This window comes from Megalobrama amblycephala, linkage group LG19 (genome assembly GCF_018812025.1).
Source record: "Megalobrama amblycephala isolate DHTTF-2021 linkage group LG19, ASM1881202v1, whole genome shotgun sequence".
Taxonomy (NCBI): Eukaryota; Metazoa; Chordata; class Actinopteri; order Cypriniformes; family Xenocyprididae; genus Megalobrama; species Megalobrama amblycephala.
The window spans coordinates 24259667-24281127 of NC_063062.1; the positions used below are offsets into that span (position 1 = coordinate 24259667).

Consider the following 21461-nt stretch of genomic DNA (forward strand, 5'->3'; position numbering starts at 1 on the left):
TGTGTGTTTTATGCATTGAGAGAGAGGGGGTGACGGGGGGGGAAGGCTTATTTTTGCTGACCGCTAAAGCCTTCAATGGAGTTCATCATGACTTTTAGATGTATGTGTTGGATGCACGATCTTGTTTATTTCTTGTGCAAATACATTTAGAAATGAAGTCCTTGGATTCATGATCATTACAAGCGCGTCAAAAAAGTAAATTTCCCCTACTCAGCCTCTCGGCGGCGAAATTTTATGGTCCAAGATAGTCGCCAATAAATGATTTCCTTGACATCTCGTGATTTTGCAGCATGCAAGTTCCCGAACGTAATGCATGATGGGATACGCTTAGCCTCAGATACTGCTCCAAAGCAGTATTCAAGAAGTGTGGGTTTAGTGTGCAAGGGCACTGCACTTGGGCATTTTTAAGACACGGGACAGTCTTTCGCACTTAATTCCTGTTGCGTGCACGTGCTCTCGAGTGGCCAAGACCACAAGTGTGGATATTTGGACAGGGCAAAAGTCTTGCAGTCTCTACTAATGAGCTGATAAGTTGAATCATGTGTGTTAAATGAGGGAGACATACAAAATGTGCAGTGATGGGGGGTCCCCAGGACAGGTTTGAGAAATACTGGTCTAGATCAGTGGTTTTCAATCCTGCTCCTGGGAACCCACCACTCTGCACATTTTCTGTCTGGCTTTTTCCTAAGTAGCTGATGATCTGAATCCAGTATGTTAAATAAGGGAGATATACAAAATGTGCAGAGCAGGTGCTCAGGACCAGGATTGAAATCCACTGTGTTACCTGATGGACAGTTAACATTACTCAATTACAAAGTGTAGTAATATGTTTTTTTCTTTATTTTCAACCATAAAATGTTTTGCATAAAAAAATTTAATGTGCTATCCTCAAAACAAGCAGCAATGACATTCAAAGATTTTTATATAATGTTAAGTCATCAATACCTCATACCTAAAGTCTATTCCTTTTGTGTACTGCAAATTCAGAGCCAAAAATATTTATTCTTTCACCATTATCAAATTATTATTGTAACATAAAAGGAATCTCTGGGGGAATATATTAATTTCTACACTTAAGTAAAACATTTTCATTTGAGCAGTTTAAGTAGTTAATAAAAACAAACAACAACAACAACAACAACAGTAACTTAAACTAAAGCTTCTTACCAAAACAGGGGAACAAAATTACCTTATTTAATTAGTTAAAAGTTAAATGTAATGGACTTCTCTTGTAGCATCCACATGAATCTTACATTATACAAACTACTGGATGAAAACAAGTAAAAAACATGTGACAATGGACTCTTAGAGTCACCTCAGTGTTTTCAAACATGAGGATGCAGCACTTGGGATGTTCCATTTAGGCTTTTGTAAATCCTTCTGCTCAGTGAGAGAGGCCATGTCACTAACAGTACTGAATACAGATCAGACATGCATCCCATTTAAGCATCAATGGTTTGGTTAGGTGGACAGGACCTCTGGATGGCTTCAGCATAGATGCAAGACAGATTTATTGATCTCAGGGTTGGTCCAGTCATTTCGTAGGTCATCCAGATGGTTGTCAAAGTCTACAAGACTCTCGTATGATTTGTTTTCCAGAAGAGCCGATGTGATCTTTTGCGCCTCTAGCCAATCCTCAAAGCAGTCACTGCAATTTAAAGAAAGTTAGATAAAACATTATAGATGCTGTATATGGATCACAACCTTGCATTTTAAACACATTTTTATTTTTTTTGAATGATGATCTGGTAACACTTTACAATAAGGTTCATTAGTTAAGCATTAGTTAATGTATTAACTAACATGAACTAACCATGAGCAATACATTTGTAACTGTATTTACTAATCTTCATTAACGTTAGTTAATGAAAATACAGTTGTTCATTGTTTGTTCATGTCAGTTCACAGTTCATTAACTAATGTTAACAACTTTTTAATAATGTATTAGTAAATGTTGAAATTAACATTAACAAAGGTTAATAAATGCTGTATAAGTGCAGTTCATTATTAGTTATGTAGTTAACTAATGTTAACTAATGAACCTTATTATAAAGTGTTACTGGTGATCTAAACATTTGTGGCTTCAAACATGAAAATCTGACAGGCCTATGCTGCCGTTCTATGGAGGTTTTTCTCTCCAGGTCTCTGTGCCAGTTATATGACAAAAAAAAAAAAAAAAAAAAAAAAAAAAAAACACAACTATGAATAGTCTCATGATGTGACAATAACACGAGACCTCCATTGATACATATGTCACAACCCATGGTGTAATTCTAATAGGAGCGTATTATATAGTATGTCAAGTAATGAACTTTATTAATGCATGTACACTCCCCTCCAAATGTATTGGAACAGTGAGGCCAATTCCTTTATTTTTTGCTGTAGACTGAAAACATTTGGGTTTGACATCAAAAGATGAATATGAGACAAGAGATCAAAATTTCAGCTTGCATTTCCAGGTATTTACATCTGGATGCGATACATAACTTAGAAGATAGCACATTTTGTGTGAACCCACCCATTGCTCATGTGACCAAAAGTATTGGAACAGATTGACTTAAAATAGATTAAAGTGAATGAGGCTTAATATTTAGTTGCAATAACTGCATCAAGCCGATGACCCATTAACATCACCAAACTTTAGCATTCTTCTTTTGTGATGCTTTTCCAGGCTTTCACCGCAACCTCTTTCAGTTGTTGTTTGTTTTGGGGGGTTATTCCCTTCAGTCTCTTCTTTAGCAGGTAAAATGCATGCTCTATAGGGTTTGTCTGGAGTCTGGAGATTGACTTGGCCAGTCTAAAAACTTCCACTTCTTGCTCCTGATGAACTCCTTTGTTGTTTTCACTGTGTCAGTTTGGTTGCATGTTTCTGTACACTTCTGTGTTCATTTTGTTGCTGCCATCATGTGCTACATCATCAATGAATATTAATGAGCCCATCCCAGACGCAGCCATGCAAGCCATGACATTACCGCCACTGTGAGAAACCCAAAATTGAAACTGAGTACAGACATTCAATGCTATTTATTGTTTGAATAATCAATGCAATAGGACACACTAGGGCAACAAAACACACCTCTGTCAGTCACATGTTCCAATACCTTTGGTCACATGAGCAATGGGTGGGTTCAAACAAAAGGTGCTACTGTATATTCTAAGTTGTGTATCAGATCCAGATGTAAATAACTGGAAATAAAAGCTGAAATGATGATTTCTTGACTCATTTTCATCTATTGATATTAAACCCAAATGTTTTCAGTCTACAGCAAAAATAAACTGCATACTGCATACTTTTGGAGGGGAGTGTATATGTGTGGTGGGTATTATGTGAAGCATTATTGGTGTTGACCTCTCTCTCGATGGTTGTGTTGTGCGTCAACATTTAGGCACCCACTCACTTGAACTTACAGATATGGATTCTTTTTCTAAAAATCATTGTTCATCTGAAGAAAACAAACTCTTATATTTAGGATGACTTTGGGTGACAATTTTGGGTTGAGTATCCCTTTAATCAATTTTGTTATACATAAATTAAGCAGTGTTTTGAGTTATGAGGCTACAGTGCTCACCTAAATAATACATTTTATAGTAGTGCAGTGTAAGACAATCAACACACTGTCCTCAAAAATGAAAAAAAAAAAAAAAAAAAAAAAAAAAAAAAAAAAAATCGCAAAATAATTACAACATGAATTAAATGGCTTGAATCTGCCTTTTCCTCTTTCCTTTTTAAAATGGGTCATGAATTAAGAAATCAATTTTCCTGGATTGGAAATATGGTATGTAAGAGATCATTTAGAAAAAAAAAAAAAAAAAAAAAAAAAAAAAAAAAAAATCTCCTCTACTACATGGAGATGAATACATCAGCATAAAACACTGTCTACTACTTCATCATTGCCTCTTTGGCACCACCCACTGGTACTTTAGTACAGTCATAGTGACAGGCAAGAGAAGGATCACTGGACTATAAATTAGTGATGTACCGAAATGATTACTTTATAGAAACAGAAATTAAAAAAAGTTTTAATTTAGCCGAAAACCTAATATGTAATAGTGCATATATTTAGCAATAAGCTCCTCTCTAGACCAATATCCATAGCACTCATACTGCCATAAGTGGGAACAGTTTCAGGCCAGCAGCGCCAGGCCAGCAGTCTCAGACCGGAAAGTTAGGGCAGAGCTGACGATACCCTGACCTGCCCCCAGCACTAAGCCTAACTTCAGTACAACCCATAAACTCCACCATAACAAATGCCTAACCTAACCCCTCCACTAACCCTATATCTCAATGATGCTATAATCTCCATCCTAACTTTTGTTCTGAAATTTCTGGCCTGAAGCTACTATCACTTATGGTGCTGCATAATGAGCTGTGAACACTGAATAGCTTACATTTCAGTAAGTTGTACGGTTCATCCAACATACCTTCTGATGTTCATTAATGTTTATTTTGTGTTATAACTAGGAAATGATTGGTTAGACCTAGCGCCACACAGTTTTGTCTATACAAAAAGCGATTCTGTATGTTTAACTGCTTCAAAAACAGCAATGTCTTGTTTACGTGTTAGATCAGTAGGCGGAGAGTAGGCGATCTTTTGTGGCCGTTCAAATGCATTCAACCACATTAGTGTTTACAATAATCCGGTTGAATGCGTTAGTCAGTTTTGGAACGTTAAATAGTTGAGAAAGAGAATGCATGTTGTTTAACAATATATTGGTCTGTGCATAAACTCTTAAAAAGGGACAGCAGTCCAATATTCCTGCTGCTGTCTGTCATGTTAATCAAAGAACAAAAAGGCAAAGAACATCACTTTCTGCTCTTGACTGAATATGTTTTTTTACTTTAATTGCAAGCATTAATCTGCATTTATTTTTTACAATAAAGACTATACAGTGTTACTTTACATTTGGTTACTTTAATTTCTATAGTATTTCTTATCTGAATAAAAACCTACTCAACCTGAAAAACTTTCTTAATTTTATTTTTCGTGAAGCATTATTTTGCTTCACTTCAGCTATGGTAAAGAGACATTCACTCTTGCATTGCATGTTTGTGCATCTTGGCGGCAGAGCAATTAAGGCAGACCGAGGGTGTGTCTGTTTGTGTTGATTTCAAATATCAACAGTGTTTCACAAAAATGGTTTACTGCACCTTTAAAGTGAAGGCCTGATTGCAAAGAAATAAGTCTTTTGACAATTCTCTCCCAAGTGGTGCCATTGTTGTCAGCATTAATTCTGAGAATGATTCAGTGGGCTATGTAACACTTTTAATTGTCAAGAATTACTAGGAACCCTAAGAAATAACTAGATATAACTAGATAACATGTATTCTACATAGAGAGTAATAGCTGAATTTGTTAACTTTTTTTTTTTAACTTTTAACTTTTGTACTCACGTGCTTGGCTCTCTGCACTTCCACTTGTTGTCATGGTGATCATAGATGAAGAGAACAGGTACAAAACACTCCATGGTGAATCTGCTGTTGTCCAACTAATGGTGACAAACAATGCAGTTTTACTGCATTTTATTTATCTAGTTATCTGACATGGTTGTCATATGTAATGTATAAAATTACCATGATCATTGCAGCCTCGCTGAAGTTTTCTGAGATTCTGGCAGCGACCTTCTCAGCGACCTGGTTTGGTCTAAAACAGTTCAGACACAGTAAAGATCACACCATCACAGATAGAGACAATCATGCAAAGCACATGAAGAAACCCACATTTTACCTGGCTTCCTTTATACGCTCATTTGCTTGATAATAGCCAGCAATGACATACTTGTTCTCTTTGCACCATGTATCAATCTGAAGAAAGACAGACATTAGATCTTTTAAGTATTAAGTTCATCTGAGTAATTACAGGAACAGTCCTCTTGCCCTGCTATAAAGAGTAGTTGTTTATGTTGAACTAGCTGGTGGGCTGACAAATATGCTGTTCCCCAGTAAAATCATCATCCCAAGTAAAATCAAAAGGTAGGAATATGGTAGTTTTGCCGATAAAGATGGTGGGAGCCTGTGTGTAAAACCCAGTAAAACATGATAATGTACAAAACTAAATTAAACAATCTCATAATTTAATTTTTTTTAAACATTTTCATTTAACTTCATGAACATTATTAAACGTTGACCTTTGGTTCATTAAAAGGACTTATTTATTCTATTGTAGGCTCATTTTTTAAAAGTTAATTTAGAACTGGGTGCCGTACCTGCTCGGCAAGAGTCGCCTCGAACTTGTGCATCTTTGTAAGCAGAGATGGACGTAAAGTAAAAAAAAAAAAAAAATGCCATGCATACCACCACGCGGAATGGGGTCTCGCACACTCAACGTGCACAACCACCCATACCGCGACAAGGTCATTTTTGCCATTTGCACTTTGCATTTGCATTTTTGCCTTTGCACTCATGTGAATAAGGCAAGGCTTGTATACATCTATAAATGTTTGCAGAACAGCCTTTCCAAATGTTGCTAAACTAAAACATATGCGGTCCATCTCTGATGCTGAAAAACATATTCATGCATTCATGACCTCAGGATTAGATTACAGTAGTGCCTTATAGGCCTTTATCACAGCGGAATTGGTTACCGGAAGTGCTCGTTGAAGCAGTGTATCGATTCTTCTGGTTATGTATATTTTCAATGTGCTGAAACCACCTAGTTGACTAAACACCTCTTAAAATGAGCATCAGCATGATGATTTCAGTCTGGACATTTTCAGAGACAGGAGAAGAGATATTCGGATGATTACTGTGTACAGGCTGTGTTTATGAGCTGTGGCTCATAAACATACGTGATTATTAGGAGCCAAGCACCGAAGGTGCGTAGGCACCTATTGTATCTGTTGGCGTTGTTTTTAATTCTTCTTCCGCTCGAGTCTATGGCAGCCCATAGAACCGCTTGCAGGAAAGTTGTGAAATTTGGCACACAGTTAGAGGACAGTCTGAACTGTGTCCATAGCAAATTTGGAGTCTCTAACTCAATCCTTCTAGTGCCACCAGCTGTCCAAAGTTGCACTCATGTTTATGTTAATAACTTTTGAACCGTATGGGTTAGAATCGATTGCACCCTATGACGTCATTTTCCGTCATGAAAATTTTTCCGCCATTTTGAATTTTCTGAAAAACCTACTCTTTCGAACTCCTCCTAGGCTGTTACTCAGATTTTCACGAAACTTGAACCAGATCATCTTCAGACCATGCCGACAAAAAGTTATGGAATTCAAGTTTATTTCTCAAATCGTTTTTGAAAAACACATGAGCGAATTTTATGTAGCGCTTGTGAAAATAGACATAATGCTGTATCTCCGCAACACTTTATCGTATTCAGACCAAACTTGGCACGTCATCACAAGTATGACCTGAGGCAATCTGCAGCGTTTCGGCGCAGCGCTACCTACTCTTCCGGAGATATGAAAAAGTGGCTATTTTTGCTTATAACTTCTGATGGGTTTGTCCAAAATCATATATTTTTCTTGTTAGAGTCGGAGCATCATGCCGAGTCGAATGATATCCAATTTTCCCAGATTGGCCATCGGCCATTTTGAATTTTGTGCTAAAATGCTGTATTTTACGAATGCATTAGCATATCGTTATGAAACTCGGTATGGGTCATCAGCACAATGTCCTGAAGGAGCCTAAGAAGTTTTGGACCAGCGCCACCTAGTGGAGAATTTTTTTCCCCATATGCTTATAACTTTTGATCTGGTTGACTTATATGTAATATCCTTAGATTCCTGAATCCTTGCTGAGTCCAACGATACCAAACTTGCTAGGTTTCGACTTACGGTTTGTGCGGCGTGGTGATTTAGAGCTTAAACGATTGCGAATATCTTCAAAACCGTTAGTCCGATCGAGATGAAACCAGCGAAGGAAACACGGAACCTAAGCTAGTTAACTACATGTCAAAGCCCAAATGTCAAAATTGATAGGAAGTGGCAAAAAAAAAAAAAAAAAAAAAAAAAAAAACAAAGTCGTCCATGGGTCATTTTTTATGATCTCATACATATAAATGCCTATAATTCCAAAAAGAACCCTGAGGACACATTAAAAAAAAATGGTGGGATTGTGCCTCTTGGTGGCGCTATAATTAAACAAAACATGAAATTGCCATTTATTACAATACAGTATTATGATATAAAATGCTACATATGAATGCATGGGAAACAAATTTATTTATTCAGAATGCACATTTGGAAGGGAAATATATTTATAGGAACATTTCAGCAGGTTGAAGATATGAGATGTAGGCCATAGCATCCTCAGTTTCGAAATGCACACTGCACACGAATGTACACCTGCATATTACAGTAGTCAACATTTGAAGTGGATCAAAACCTTTCATCAAAGTTGTCCTAAAACCTTCTTAGGACAACTTTGATGAACTTTGATGAAATCTATCATGTTCATTATAGCTCCATAATTCTGGTCTGTTGGTAGTTCTTAGAACATCAAAAATCAACAAATGGAGGACTAAGGACCAACATTGATGTGTTCGACTGGAACTGAAAACCTCTCATTTCACACAACTCTGCTTTAAATGAATTTAATAGCATCTATGCTAATATTAGACTTTTTTGCCCACGGGATACTGCAAAATCCAGATCTGGCTCAGTGATGTTGCTGTCTGATGTCTACAGATCACACCCTGTGCATTGCGATGACTGAGGGGCATCTCAGTGATTCAATGCTATTATGTACAATCACATGTTATGTATAATGCCATGACTTTTAATTAACTCCTCAGTTAAACTGCTTCGAGGTAGAAAATATGATCAACTTTAACACCATGTCTACAGTGGACATGATAGCTCAAGTCTGTCTTCACTGGACACGACAAAGAGACTACTGCAATTAATGTGCAGTGGACTGAAATTGTAATGATTCTCAATGCAAGCATCCGCAATTTCTAAATCGCAAGGTTAAGTGATTATGTGGGTTGTTTTTTTTTAATCCTAAAATGTTTGTTTTAAAATTAACTGTGCGTTGTGGATTGTATGTATATATTACGTTGTATTGTATGAGAGCCTTTTAACCCAAGAAAAATTTCTATCATTGCTGATAAAGATAAAGACTATGCAATAAAGATTCTCTGAACTCTGAGCAGAAAGTGTTTTTTTTTTTTAATACACCAAACCCCCAAAGTGTGTAATCTGAATGCAGCATGCCTAAATCTAGCGCAAAAACAGAACAGTGGGTATGGGTTTACCGTTACGACATGGAAGAAATCAAAGAAACAGGGAAGGTGAATTCAGGGCAGGATAAGAAAAAAAAAAAAAAAAAAAACAACATCCATGGTTAGGTAATATTATGGATACAGGGAGAGATCATAGAGCCAGTAATTTGCAAGCCCTGTCAAACTATCGTTGTGGCAAAACAGAGTAGGGTACATTCACACAGAACGCATTTTTGCGGTTAAAAACATGACACAAGTCTAGAGATGCGTTTTTAAAAAAAAAGTTGAACTTTTACCTTGAGCGCCACATAGAACAAGGTGTCATGCGCGAGATGCTGCAAAAGACGTGAGCGCAACGATAGACACATTTTTCACATTTTTATAGAGAATGTGAAGCTAAGTCACACAGGTGGTGCCTCCATCTTAAGAGGATCACCCTCTTCTACTAATACTGAAAATTGATACGGATACCTCCACCTTTTGTTCTGTTTTTTTAAATATTAAAATTCAATATTCATATTCACTTCATGGCATTGTTTGCAGAAAAGGGAAGCCATTTTATTATGTCACACGATAATTTTATGTTTTCACTGTAGTTTTGCAGAATTACATTCACAATGTAACATGGTAGAAATGTCCAAATAATAATGTGTTCAAGCTGAAAGCCGTTGATTCAGCTGAAAGAAGTCAATTTATTTTTTAGTTGGAAACATTTAAAATGTAACTGAAGTTTTATTGTTATCATTGTAAATATTCACATCCCCACGGAGGGGAATCAAAGATTGTGAGTCACATTCGGCGGGACTGACACCACTTTTTTTTGCAAGCATGCACTGTGTTTAGTGGGAACTTTTCGGAAACTTCTCCAGCTCAAATTTCTCATTTTGTTAATATTTTTCTGTACAAAGACAAACATAAATAGTGATGAAAGCCAAACTATTATGTCACAGATGTATATTTACCAAGTAATCTACTATTTTGTAGAGGGGGTCAAAATTACAATTTTCACCTGAGATTTGGAGCCAAATTTCAGGGGGTGTAAAAATGATTTTAGAAAGATGGCAGCAGCATTAATTTATTTTTACACAGAGATTAGTAGGTCTATTAGTAAAATCTGTTGACTTTAGCCATCTTTGCTTCATTATATGCCGACTGTAAGAGTTCAAATTTGGCAAAAAGCACTTCTTGCATTTTTTTAGTTTGCATGCCTGTAACTCAGGAAGTATTACATTTATTCTTAACATCCTTTTAGATTCTAGTTCTTAGTCAACTTTCTTTTTGGTATCTTCATTTTGAAGGCCCTTGATGGTTCAATGCCAGAGATATGGGGATCTCAATGTGGCTCCTTGAGTAAACTGGTAAATTGCACACACTTTCAGTGGTCGAAAAACTAAATGTGGGTTACTTTCAATACAACTGATACTTTATTTTAAAAGAGGAATATCTGAAGAATAAATAATGTTGAAACTAGAAATGTATCATGTTTTTCTATCAACTCAATTGCACAGAACATACCGGAGTGTCATAAATATTCATTTTCCAAAGTTTGCATGCCTGTAACTCTAAAAGTAATCAAGATATCTTAATATCCTTCTAGATTGTCATTCTTAATAAACTTTCCTTTTGAAATCTTAATTTTCAAGGCCCTTTATAGTTCATTTCTAGAGATATGGGAATCTCAAAATAGCTCCATGTTCAAACTGTTGAATTTTACCCATTTTAAGTGACCAAAATGTGGTTCACTTTGCACACAGCTGATACCTATTGCACTTAATAAAGGAATGTCTGAAGAATAAGTCATGTTTAAACTAGAAATGTATCTCGTTTCTCTCCATCAAAAAATTGTATAAAACAACTCTGAGTACCAAAAATCCACTAAAAATGGTTGAAGCACATCAACTTGCTCTCAAAAGTGTATTTATAAGAATCTATATTTGAATCAGTTTATTTTGTTCATTTTAACAGCTTCTGAAGCTACCAAGAGTTCAAATATGCAGTACAATAACTACACGTTACTGCAACAACATCCCTATATCTATGAGAACCATATAGGGCCTTAAAAATGAAGATTCCAAAAGAAAAGTTTCATAAGAACAAGAATCTAAAAATGGCATTAAGATCTCTTTAACACTTCTTGAATTAAAGACATGTAAACTTTGGAAAATGTTTGTTTTTTGCTCTCAGAAAGGCATGTTGTATTCAAATGTTTTGATAGAGGGAAACAAGATACTTTTCTTGTTTGTGTTATTTGTTCTTCAGACAATCTTATTTAAATAATAACTATCAGCTGTTTAAAAAGTTAACTACATTTGGTTCTTGACCATTGAAAATTGGTAAATTTCAACAATTTGAACATGGAGCTGCTTTTGAAAATCCCCATATCTATGGGACTGAACTATACAGGGCCTTAAAGGTGCCCTAGAACATTCTTTCACAAGATGTAATATAAGTCTAAGGCGTCCACTGAATGTGTCTGAAGTTTCAGCTCAAAATACCCCATAGATTTTTTACATTTTTTTAACTGCCTATTTTGGGGCATCATTAACTATGCACCGATTCAGCGCGCGGCCCCTTTAAATCTCACACTCCCTGCCCCCCCGAGCTCTCGACTCTATATACAGTGCATAAACAAAGATCACACAGGTAATATAACCCTCAAATGGATCTTTACAAGATATTCGTCATGCATGCTGCATACATGGATCGGATCATATGAGTATAGTATTTATTTGGATGTTTGGATGTATTTGGATGTTTCACTACATTTGATTCTGAATGAGTTTGATGGTGCTCCGTGGCTAAAGCTAACATTACACACAGAGATTTATAAAGAATGAAGTTGTGTTTATGCATTATACAGACTGCAAGTGTTTAAAACTGAAAATAGTGACGGCTCTTGTCTCCGCGAATACAGTAATAAACGATGGTAACTTTAACCACATTTAACAGTACATTAGCAACATGCTAACAAAACATTTTGAAAGACAATTTACAAATATCACTAAAAATATCATGTTATCATGGATCATGTCAGATATTATTGCTCCATCTGCCATTTTTCACCATTGTTCTTGCTTGCTTACCTAGTCTGATGATTCAGCTGTGCACAGATCCAGACGTTATCTGGATGTGAAAGTATGCATCTTTCAGGTCCAGCGAGCAGAACCAGTCCCCGGGGCAAACCTGCGTGAGGATCTGCTTCAGCGTTAGCATCTTGAACTGTCTCATGAGGGAGAGGTTCAAGAGCCTGAGATCTAAGATGGGTCTGAGACCGCCATCTTTTTTGGGAACTAGAAAATAACGGCTGTAGAACCCCGAATTGCTCTCTGAGGGGGAGACTATTTCTATAGCTCCTTTTCTCAGAAGAGACGTGACTTCGGCTCGGAGGACATGAACGTTGTCCGTATTGACTGAAGTCTGAAGCACCCCGCTGAAGCGCGGGGGCCTTCGGGCAAACTGAAGCGAGTAGCCTCGACTTATGGTTCCCAGAACCCAGCTTGACACTCCGGGGATGGCCCGCCAGGCCTCGGCCCGCTTGACAAGGGGCTGAATGGTATCGGGTGCACCGGAGAGAGTGGAAGAGGAACTGCGCTCTTTCTTACAGAAGGTAGAATATTCATAGTGTGTTCGCCATAAGAATGGCGTTTTGCATGGACGCAGCATTGGGCCCAGTTAGCACAACACTGAACATATCTCCCACACCCGGAGCTGAACGAGGCAGAGGGGGGGTGGAACGAAAGAGCTTTTGGGGTGGTCCGGCCGTGGCGAGACTTTGCCCCATCCTCTTCCTTCCTGAAAAAGCGTAATCTCAGGCCGGGGTCCCTGACGTTGCCTCGGGAAGGAGGAGCGCTTACGATGGTGCTGTTCCTTGGGTGGTGCTGCCTGAGAGGTAGAGGGGGCAGGTTTGTTCTGCCTAGCCGACGCAGACTTGGGGCGGCTGGAAGCAGACGTGGAGCTAGAGCGTTTAGGCAGGAAGTGTCGCATAGCCTGGGACGACTTTTGTGCTGCAGTAAAATGCTCCGTAAAGCCCTCTACTGCTGGCCCGAAGAGACCAGAAGGAGAGACCGGGGCATCCAAAAAGGCCGTCTTGTCCATCTCCTTAATCTCGGTCAGGTTGAGCCACAAATGGCGCTCAAGCACGACCAGGCTGGCCATGGATCGTCCAATGGCCTGAGCTGTGGCCTTTGTGCCACGCAGGGCTAAGTCAGTGGCGCTGCAAAGGTCATGGAAGGCAGGTGCATCGACGCCGGACTCATCCAGAGAACGGAGGAGTTTCGCTTGAAACACCTGGAGAATAGCCATTGTGTGCAGCGCTGAGGCAGCCTGGCCCGCGGACGTATATGCTCTGCCAGCCAGAGCAGAAGTGGTCCTGCAGGGCTTGGATGGAAGGGCCCTCTTAGTTTTCCAACCCACAGCCGTGGGGGGACAGAGGTGAGCCGCCACTGCTTCGTCCAGGGGCGGTAGATGCTCGTAACCCTTCTCTTCAGAGCCATCCACAGAGGTGAGAGCTGAATAATGTGTAGTACGTAGGCGTCAGAACCGCCAAAAGAGATGAGGTCGCTCGCATCTGCCGAGGGACACAGCTCAGGGTGGGAGAACAGGACGGGGGACTGCTCTCTTGGGGGAGAGGGTGAGGCACGCGGGAAAGCCGGCATGACGTTACCCAACTCCGTGCGCTGGGCCGCTCTGCCCCGCTGTCTCTTCCTAGCCGGCTCACGGGAGGAAGAAGACGGGAGGGCGCGAGCGGCGAGATCGCCGTCACTGAAGAAGGCGATCCGCGAGCGTAGAGAGGCGAGACTCATGTTCTAACAGTGAGAACACGAGGTCCCGGCGGGGCTCTGCATGTGCCACACGAGTGGTGCGGCATTTGTAACAACGCAGCCGCCGTGAAAACGGCGTTTGAGGGGCTCTTTTAGAGCGGCGAGGGCCGCTAGAGCGGTGAAAACCGCTGTTGGAAAGCTCTTTTTGAGCGGCAATAAACTGCGGGAAAATCGCTCTTTCATGCGCGCCAGATGGTGGTAGGAGATGGGCTGGCAGGCGGCCGGAAGCGGGCGGCTCGAGACGGCGCTCGAGGCGGCAGTCGACGAGGGCGCCGGCGCTTCTTCGTCGGCGAGCTCAGCAGTCCGCTGCGGGAGCCTCTTCGACGGCGGTGAGAGCTTCTTTCCAGGCGAGCTTCTTCCAGGTGGCGAAGGCTTCAGCCGGAGATCAGCGAGGAGCGATGTGAAGTCGTCGCTGAAGGAGAGAGAACTGAAATCCTATGGCGAAACGCCCGCTTATATAGCCCTAAACCCCGCCCATTTCGGCGGGAATATTTGCGCGCTCTGTCGCCATAGGCCACGCAGCTATGCCGCGCCGTCATTGGTTCAACAACTTGTCTATGAGTGAACCAATGACGATGCAGACTTCAGTAACGGGGAAAAAGGAGACCTTTCCCCATACGCAGTACGAGTGAAGTATCGAAAGGGAACTGCCTTTAGTTATTTTTTTGGAATAAAATGTAAAAAAAAAAAAAAAAAAAAAACTGACTTGATAAGATTTACACTTGGTTTTAAATCAATAGAACATTAATAACATTGTTAATGTAAAAATACAAAATTCATTTTTGTATTTTGTAATAATTGTATTTGGTTTCTTTCTTTTTTTCTTTCTTCCTTTCTTTCTTTCTGAAGTAATGTAATGTTTAACCAGGAAAATGTGACAACATTAAGTGTAACTGGGACATAAATTTACATTTAATTTATAAAAAACAACAACAACAACAAAAAAAAAACTAAGGACTTTGCTTCTCATTTCAGAACACCACTGCACGCCACTGACACGTACAACAGATGTCTATTTGATGTCTGCATATCTGCAAGATTCTTTTTTTTTTTTTTTTTTTTTTTTTTAAAAAGAGTGTTTGCTTATCTGCATTATGTCTCAGATGTTTCCTGTCAGATGTTAAAGGGTTAGTTCTCCCAAAAATGAAAATGATCCCATGATTTACTCACCCTCAAGCCATCCTAGGTGTATATGACTATCTTCTTTTAGACAAACAATCAGAGATGTACTTAAAATTGCTCCTCCGAGCTTTATAATGGTTGTGAATGGGGGGGGGGGCACATTTTGAAGCAAAAAAAAAAAAAAAAAAAAAAAAAGCATCCATCCATAATAAAAGTAATCCACACTGTAAAAAGTAATTGCTGAATCTACTTAGGAAAAACTTGTAAAATTAACTAATTTTGGAAAATTTGTTGATTTAACTTGATTAGGCTGTGTAGTGTGAACTTTTAGGTGGATGCAATAGTTAAACTAAGCAAATTTAGTACATAGTACTTAAGAATGTTGAGTGTGTTGTACAGGCAATGCAGCCGCGCCCGCACATGCGCATTGTTGCGGTACACAGGATTTGCGCAATGTTGCGGTACACAGGATTTTGAAGACGACGACGTCGACGAAGAAGAAACTTAAGCTCGCCTCGTGCTCTGGATGCGGCGGCAAAACTAGGTATGCTCATGATGATGGCCTATTTATAAACCAATGTTAAAAAATTAAATAGATTTTAATTTGCTCATTGTGTGCAAAGAGGAAAAGACAAAAAGGCACACTGATGCAGGATAGTTTTATGTCGAATGAGACCGTTTGAGATCAGTGGCTTATTAGCTAGGTGTATATGACATTCTTCTTTCATAAAAATACAATCTGAGTTATATTAAAGTTATATTAAAGAAGTCCAGGCTAATCCAAGCATTATAATGGCATTATAATGACAGTAATAGTTGCTCTGTTTTTGAAGTCTATAAAAAATGCATCTGTCCGTTAAATAACGTGCTCCTCGTGGCTCTGGGGTGTCAATAAAGGCCTTCTGAAGCGAATCGATGCGTTTGTGTAAGAAAAATATCCATATTTAAAACTTTATCAAGTAAAGCTTCGGCCGACCGCCTTCCGTATTCAATTTAGGGAAAAAGTGTTGAAAGTGCCTCTGCCGATCGAAAGACAAACGCGACCAGGTGCGCTTGTCATAACGTCATGTACGCATCTTGAATTGCGAAAAGGAACTTTCAACTCTTTTCCACAGAAGGCGAACGGCTGGAACTTTATGAAGTTTTAAATATGGATATTTTTCTTACACAAACGCATCGATTCGCTTCAGAAGGCCTTTATTAACACCCCAGAGCCGCGTTGAGCACGTTATTTGACGGACAGATGCATTTTTTTATGGACTTCAAAAACAGAGCAGCTATTACGGCAATAATAATAATGCTTGGATTAGCCTGGACTTTTTAAATATAACTCTGATTGTATTCGTCTGAAAGAAGAATGTCATATTCACCTTATTTTCCGCGACAACAAGGGTGGCGCCATTACGTTCGTTTTGTCATCTTATTTCCGGTTGAGGGACCTAAGATAGTAGTCGCTAGCGGTAATCCTATAGCTGTAACGGTAGATGAGTATTATATGCTCAGTTAGGGGCTGTCATAACAATTAGATTAAGAAGAGAGAACAGTTGAAACGGCATCAACGATGTTACGAATACAATGTGAAGTGATTGGAGTGTTGCAGTGCATTTTATTTACACCCACCACCTTAAGACGAGGAGCACCTGAGGCAATGGCTGAAGGCGCTAAACTTGAAGTGCCCACCCAAGCGCCCTTATGTGTGTTCGTACCATTTCATGGACGGGAAGCTGACTGACGAATACTTTAACCCGAGAAATGTCTCGGCTACGATGTTCCAGTAAAGAAGTCACGGCGGATGCTGAACAGGTTGTCAGATTCAGGTAAGCTAACTCAGCTAGCCATGTACATGTTAGCCTAAACGTTAGATTTGTGAAGTCCCTTCTATGAATACAGTTAAGATCAGTAACGAGCAGTTCACAAAATACAACGAATCTTGCATTATTACAATTGCCACCTATATATTTCATATGTAAGATAGTACAATGGTGCATATTTAAGATAGGATTATGGTACATTATAGTCTAATAATAGCTTAAGTTACTTACATTATTCCTGTAATTTATAGAGATTGCAGGTGATAGCAGGCCAGCTAGCTACATCTCTCATATTGATATTGACCTAACTATTAACACTAGAGTTAGAGATTGTGTATATACTGTCTCGTTTTTAATGCATCTCTCTCTCACACTGTTCTGTTAAAGTATGGGTGCAATCTTATATTAATTCTCATGATGAATAATTACTAATGTAAAAATATGTGTATGGTTATATTATTTCCTCAGATGCATCAATGAGCGTGATCAACTGTGAGGATGATCACATCCACATACCCTGAACTGTGATGCAGAAACACAATAGGAGGATCCATCTGTCTCTGACCACAACTACACTTCAAAATCACATCTCAATCTGAAGCCTCCTACATCTGATATGAGAATGCAATGCGTTGAGCCGGCGCCATTACACACAACTCTGCTGAGAAACGACCACCATTCATTCAGTCACAGAGCACCTTATCAGTATATACACCAACATCTTCCAGCTACACACTTGGGATCAGCTCCTGACGACTGATGGAGCTGCGTCGTAATTTATTGCAGGGTGATCTATAGGGTGGTCATATCAGGATGATAATTTATCTATATCAGCACTGGAGTAAACAGTGATGTCATCATCCAGCTCAGTTCAGTTCGCATACAATGTTGTCAATGCAGGCAGATCAAAATACTGTTAAATATCAAAGGAAGGTGAAACTTGTCATTCCAGCATTCACCAAGAGATGCACGCAACTCTCTGAAGAATACACCACCAACACCAGGCGCATCGCTAATGTACATGGGTCATATGACTGAAATCTTCAAAATCCTTTCTTACAACAGTTCAAATTAACCTCACCCCTAAAATTGATCATTTAGAGAATTTGCCCATTTTACCCTTCTGAGCAACATAATTTCTGATGTAGAGGATGAATGTTGATTTTAGGTATGTTTGTCTGTGCTGTGGTTTTGCTTTAACTAATCAGTGTAAATAGTGTATGTAGATATTTTTATGAACCTTTACAATATGACCAAATGTTATCTATCTTAAAATTATTTCTATGAACCTTTACAATATGATCATATGTGATGGAGGTTTTTTTATCTTTACAATGTGGCCAGATGTTAGCTGTCAGTATCTTTTTAATAAAACCATATAATGTGAGCTCTTACGTATTCTGATTTAAATGAAATAAGTCAAGTTTGCAAATTAATTCTATCTTGGTTTATTGCATATGAAAATTAAATGGTGAAACATTATCTCTACATGAAGGTCAGTAAAAGGTGTCTAGCTTCCTGATAACAACAAACACTCTTACGACTGATTTTATCACAACTTATTAAATTACACATTTTCTAAAATACAAATCACAAAGTTATCTTTAACAAAACTGATTTAAAATAATTCCAGTCGTCTTCACCTACACCCTCTACATGCTGCTCCATCAACTCCTGACAGTCCCATGGTTTACTCTGGCTTCTTCACATCGTCTACCAGTTACGGCCGTTAACAGTGACGATATGAGACTATGTGATCGTCGTATAGAGTTTTCTCTATTCATTGATATCTTCAGGGCTAAAGGAGGAGACATTGGCTCCAAACTTGAGATTCTGCACCAGATTGACAATGATGTAAGTTCCTCAAACACATCAATTCATTTTTGATAGTAAAAACAATTGTTGCTTTTGCTGTTGTTGTCTGATCTGTGTTTTATTTGTGTCATGAGCGCTAATAAATATTAATGTTCATAACTTTGCAGAAATCCAACGTCAATGCGAGACAAACAGCCGTTCTTCATGACCTACCACTCCTCCTCGGAGAAGACCCCACCGATTTTTAAAAGACATGCTTTGTAAGTAATTTTTTTTCTGTGATGTGATTCTTTTTTAACAGGCAAACTGTTCTTCAAATTGTTTTGAGATCTGGCAAGAAGAGTTATGAAGGGGGAAAACAGTCAGGACACTGAAACAAAGAAAGGGATAGAGAAAAGAAAGTTAAAGATAAATTAAGAACTCATAAGAAAAAAGACAGATGAAAGAGAAACAATTGGAGAAACAAAAAGACGATAGACGGGAGGTTGGAAATTTAGACGGGTAGGAAGAATAACGGAAAGACACAACAGATGAATGAAGTCAGTAAGGAGGTAAGAAAAAAAATATAAAATGACAGAAAGGAGGTTAGATAGAATAAAAAAATCTGATATTTAATTGATTTTAAAAATTCAATCAATGATGTATTTTGATACCTTTTCAAATATAAAATTATCAGATTTAGAATAGGTTTTTATAGCTGGCCTTCAGTTTGATTTAATTTCTTTTCTTGCAGGGGTTTGAATGTCATTCCTCCATGCATCCACTGATGTGTCCTGTTTGAAAAGGCCTTTACATTTAGACATAATACAGTGTTGTTAATTTAGTTTTACATTTAAATGCAAGTATGTGCTTTTAAAATAAGTTTTGTGGCTTACGTTGACCTAATTTTTTGTTATATGCTATTCCTGTTTTTAGGAATGTGATGGCAATGAAGACATGTTCCTCACGGCAATCGGTATCATGACAGTGATTCCCAAGGACTCTCCAACTGTGCCCTACTTGCGTCTTGATGCCACAACAACGGCAATCTCTTTGGAAGGTACAGTGGTTGTGGATAACCTTGAAAATATTCCAAAGCAATGTGTCTGATCTTTGGGCTAATTTATGCTCTAAACTTAGAGTATCCAGCAGCACTGAAGAGCACATTTGATTTCCTACAGAGAGTGATTTTGTCCCTTGGCCACAAGACACTGAAACCTAAAATCCAATCACTAAAAAAAAAAAAAAAAAAAATCACCTAATGCAGTAATGTTTTTTCATGGTTAACCATTATTGAGTTGAGTTTGAATAGATCTATGCCTTTTAAGAACTCAAATTGTTCAGTGCTACTGTTACAGATACTTGTTTTTCCAAAAAAATGTTTTAGAATTTTATTAGAAGATAATATTTAAAGAGAACTGTATTAGAAAATTTGTTCTGTACTAAACTCTGTACCTGTACTTAACAGACTGTTAAGTGTTTGCAAGATTTGCTTTTGACCACTTTGTAAACATGTAAAAGACAAAGAAACATTGCACTTTTTATTGTAAGTGCAGTATGTGCTTTTTTTTCTACAATGTTGTCAGTGGGCCATGTTGACGAGCATACCTTAAGTAATGTCTTTCATATTGTTTTATAGAGCAAATAAACCTTCAAGTGTTGTGCGAAATCTGTTGTCTTTCTTTTTATTCTCAACTTAGAATTTTGAGTACAGCTTGCTTGAGAAATGTAAGGCAATCATTTTCCACACATTCTTCTAGTAAAATGAGCAAGCAGACATGTTAAAATAACTTATGTTTGAGTTCTGCTTACAAACCCCAACTTAAATCTGTAAGTTGACTGAACTTTTGAAATTGAGTTACTTTTACTCAAGTTTTATGGTAACCTCTACAAATTGTTGTATTATATCAAGAAAATGCAATTACCCTGCCTCCTTGTTAAGGTTTTGGATGTCTGTTGCTACACATTTGGCCAATGTATTAAATATTAGGTATTGCTTACAATATTCATTATATTGTATGGCCAGAGATGTACAGTTATCGTTAGATATGTGTGTATGGCTGTTTACGAGGAGGAGGAGCAGAACTGGACTGCAGCACACAGAAGTGTGTGTGGTTCTATGTGTGTGTGCTCAAGGACACAGAGAACTGTGGTTCTACTCCAAGAACCTTATAAGGACATCAGCCATCTTGGCTGAGTTTACTGGAGTCCAAGGACACAAAAGCCAGACAGCTTGCACCTGCGAGGCCTTGAGAAGGGTCTGGAAACTTTGGGAAAGTTACAATGTACGTCAATCAAGAAGATAACGTAACGTCTGTGATAAACAACACGAGTATAAAAGACTGATGAGCTGATTGCCTCTTCGGATACTGATACGTCAGTACCCCCGACGCCTAGAAGCCCAGAGCTGAGGACAAGAAACCCCAAGCTGAAGATGGGAAGCCCAGAGCTGACTACACCTTTGACTCAAGAGTGATTACTGTATTTTATACCTTTAATGATTAAGTTTTATTCGCCTTTACATTTTTGTTTATTATAAAAGAAAAGTAACCAATTAAAAGAAATTTAATTGATTACAAAAGCTGCCTACCTTAGCTTGATTTATAGTGTTTTAAGACTTTGAACAAGAACGTACCACAGAGGAGTCTTCTGACCAAATTGTAAGTAATTTAAAATGCTTATAATTTAGGCCAGACTCGATTTACTTTACCTAACCTGAGAATAATAAATAATAAGGTTAAAAGGTG

The 21461-nt window shown here is 38.4% G+C and overlaps 1 protein-coding gene across 1 annotated transcript in view; it reads right to left on the reverse strand.

Annotated features, from left to right (window-relative positions):
* Nucleotides 1-817: 817 nt before the first annotated feature.
* Nucleotides 818-21461, reverse strand: part of emc8 (ER membrane protein complex subunit 8) — a 40881-nt gene continuing 20237 nt past the window's right edge. Inside the window, exons 2-5 of the mRNA XM_048168037.1 lie at nucleotides 5727-5803; nucleotides 5573-5642; nucleotides 5393-5487; nucleotides 818-1648 (exon numbers count right to left, since the gene is read on the reverse strand). Of these exons, the coding sequence (XP_048023994.1) occupies nucleotides 1489-1648; nucleotides 5393-5487; nucleotides 5573-5642; nucleotides 5727-5803 (402 nt within the window). The 3' untranslated portion in view covers nucleotides 818-1488. The remainder of the gene's footprint in view (nucleotides 1649-5392; nucleotides 5488-5572; nucleotides 5643-5726; nucleotides 5804-21461) is intronic.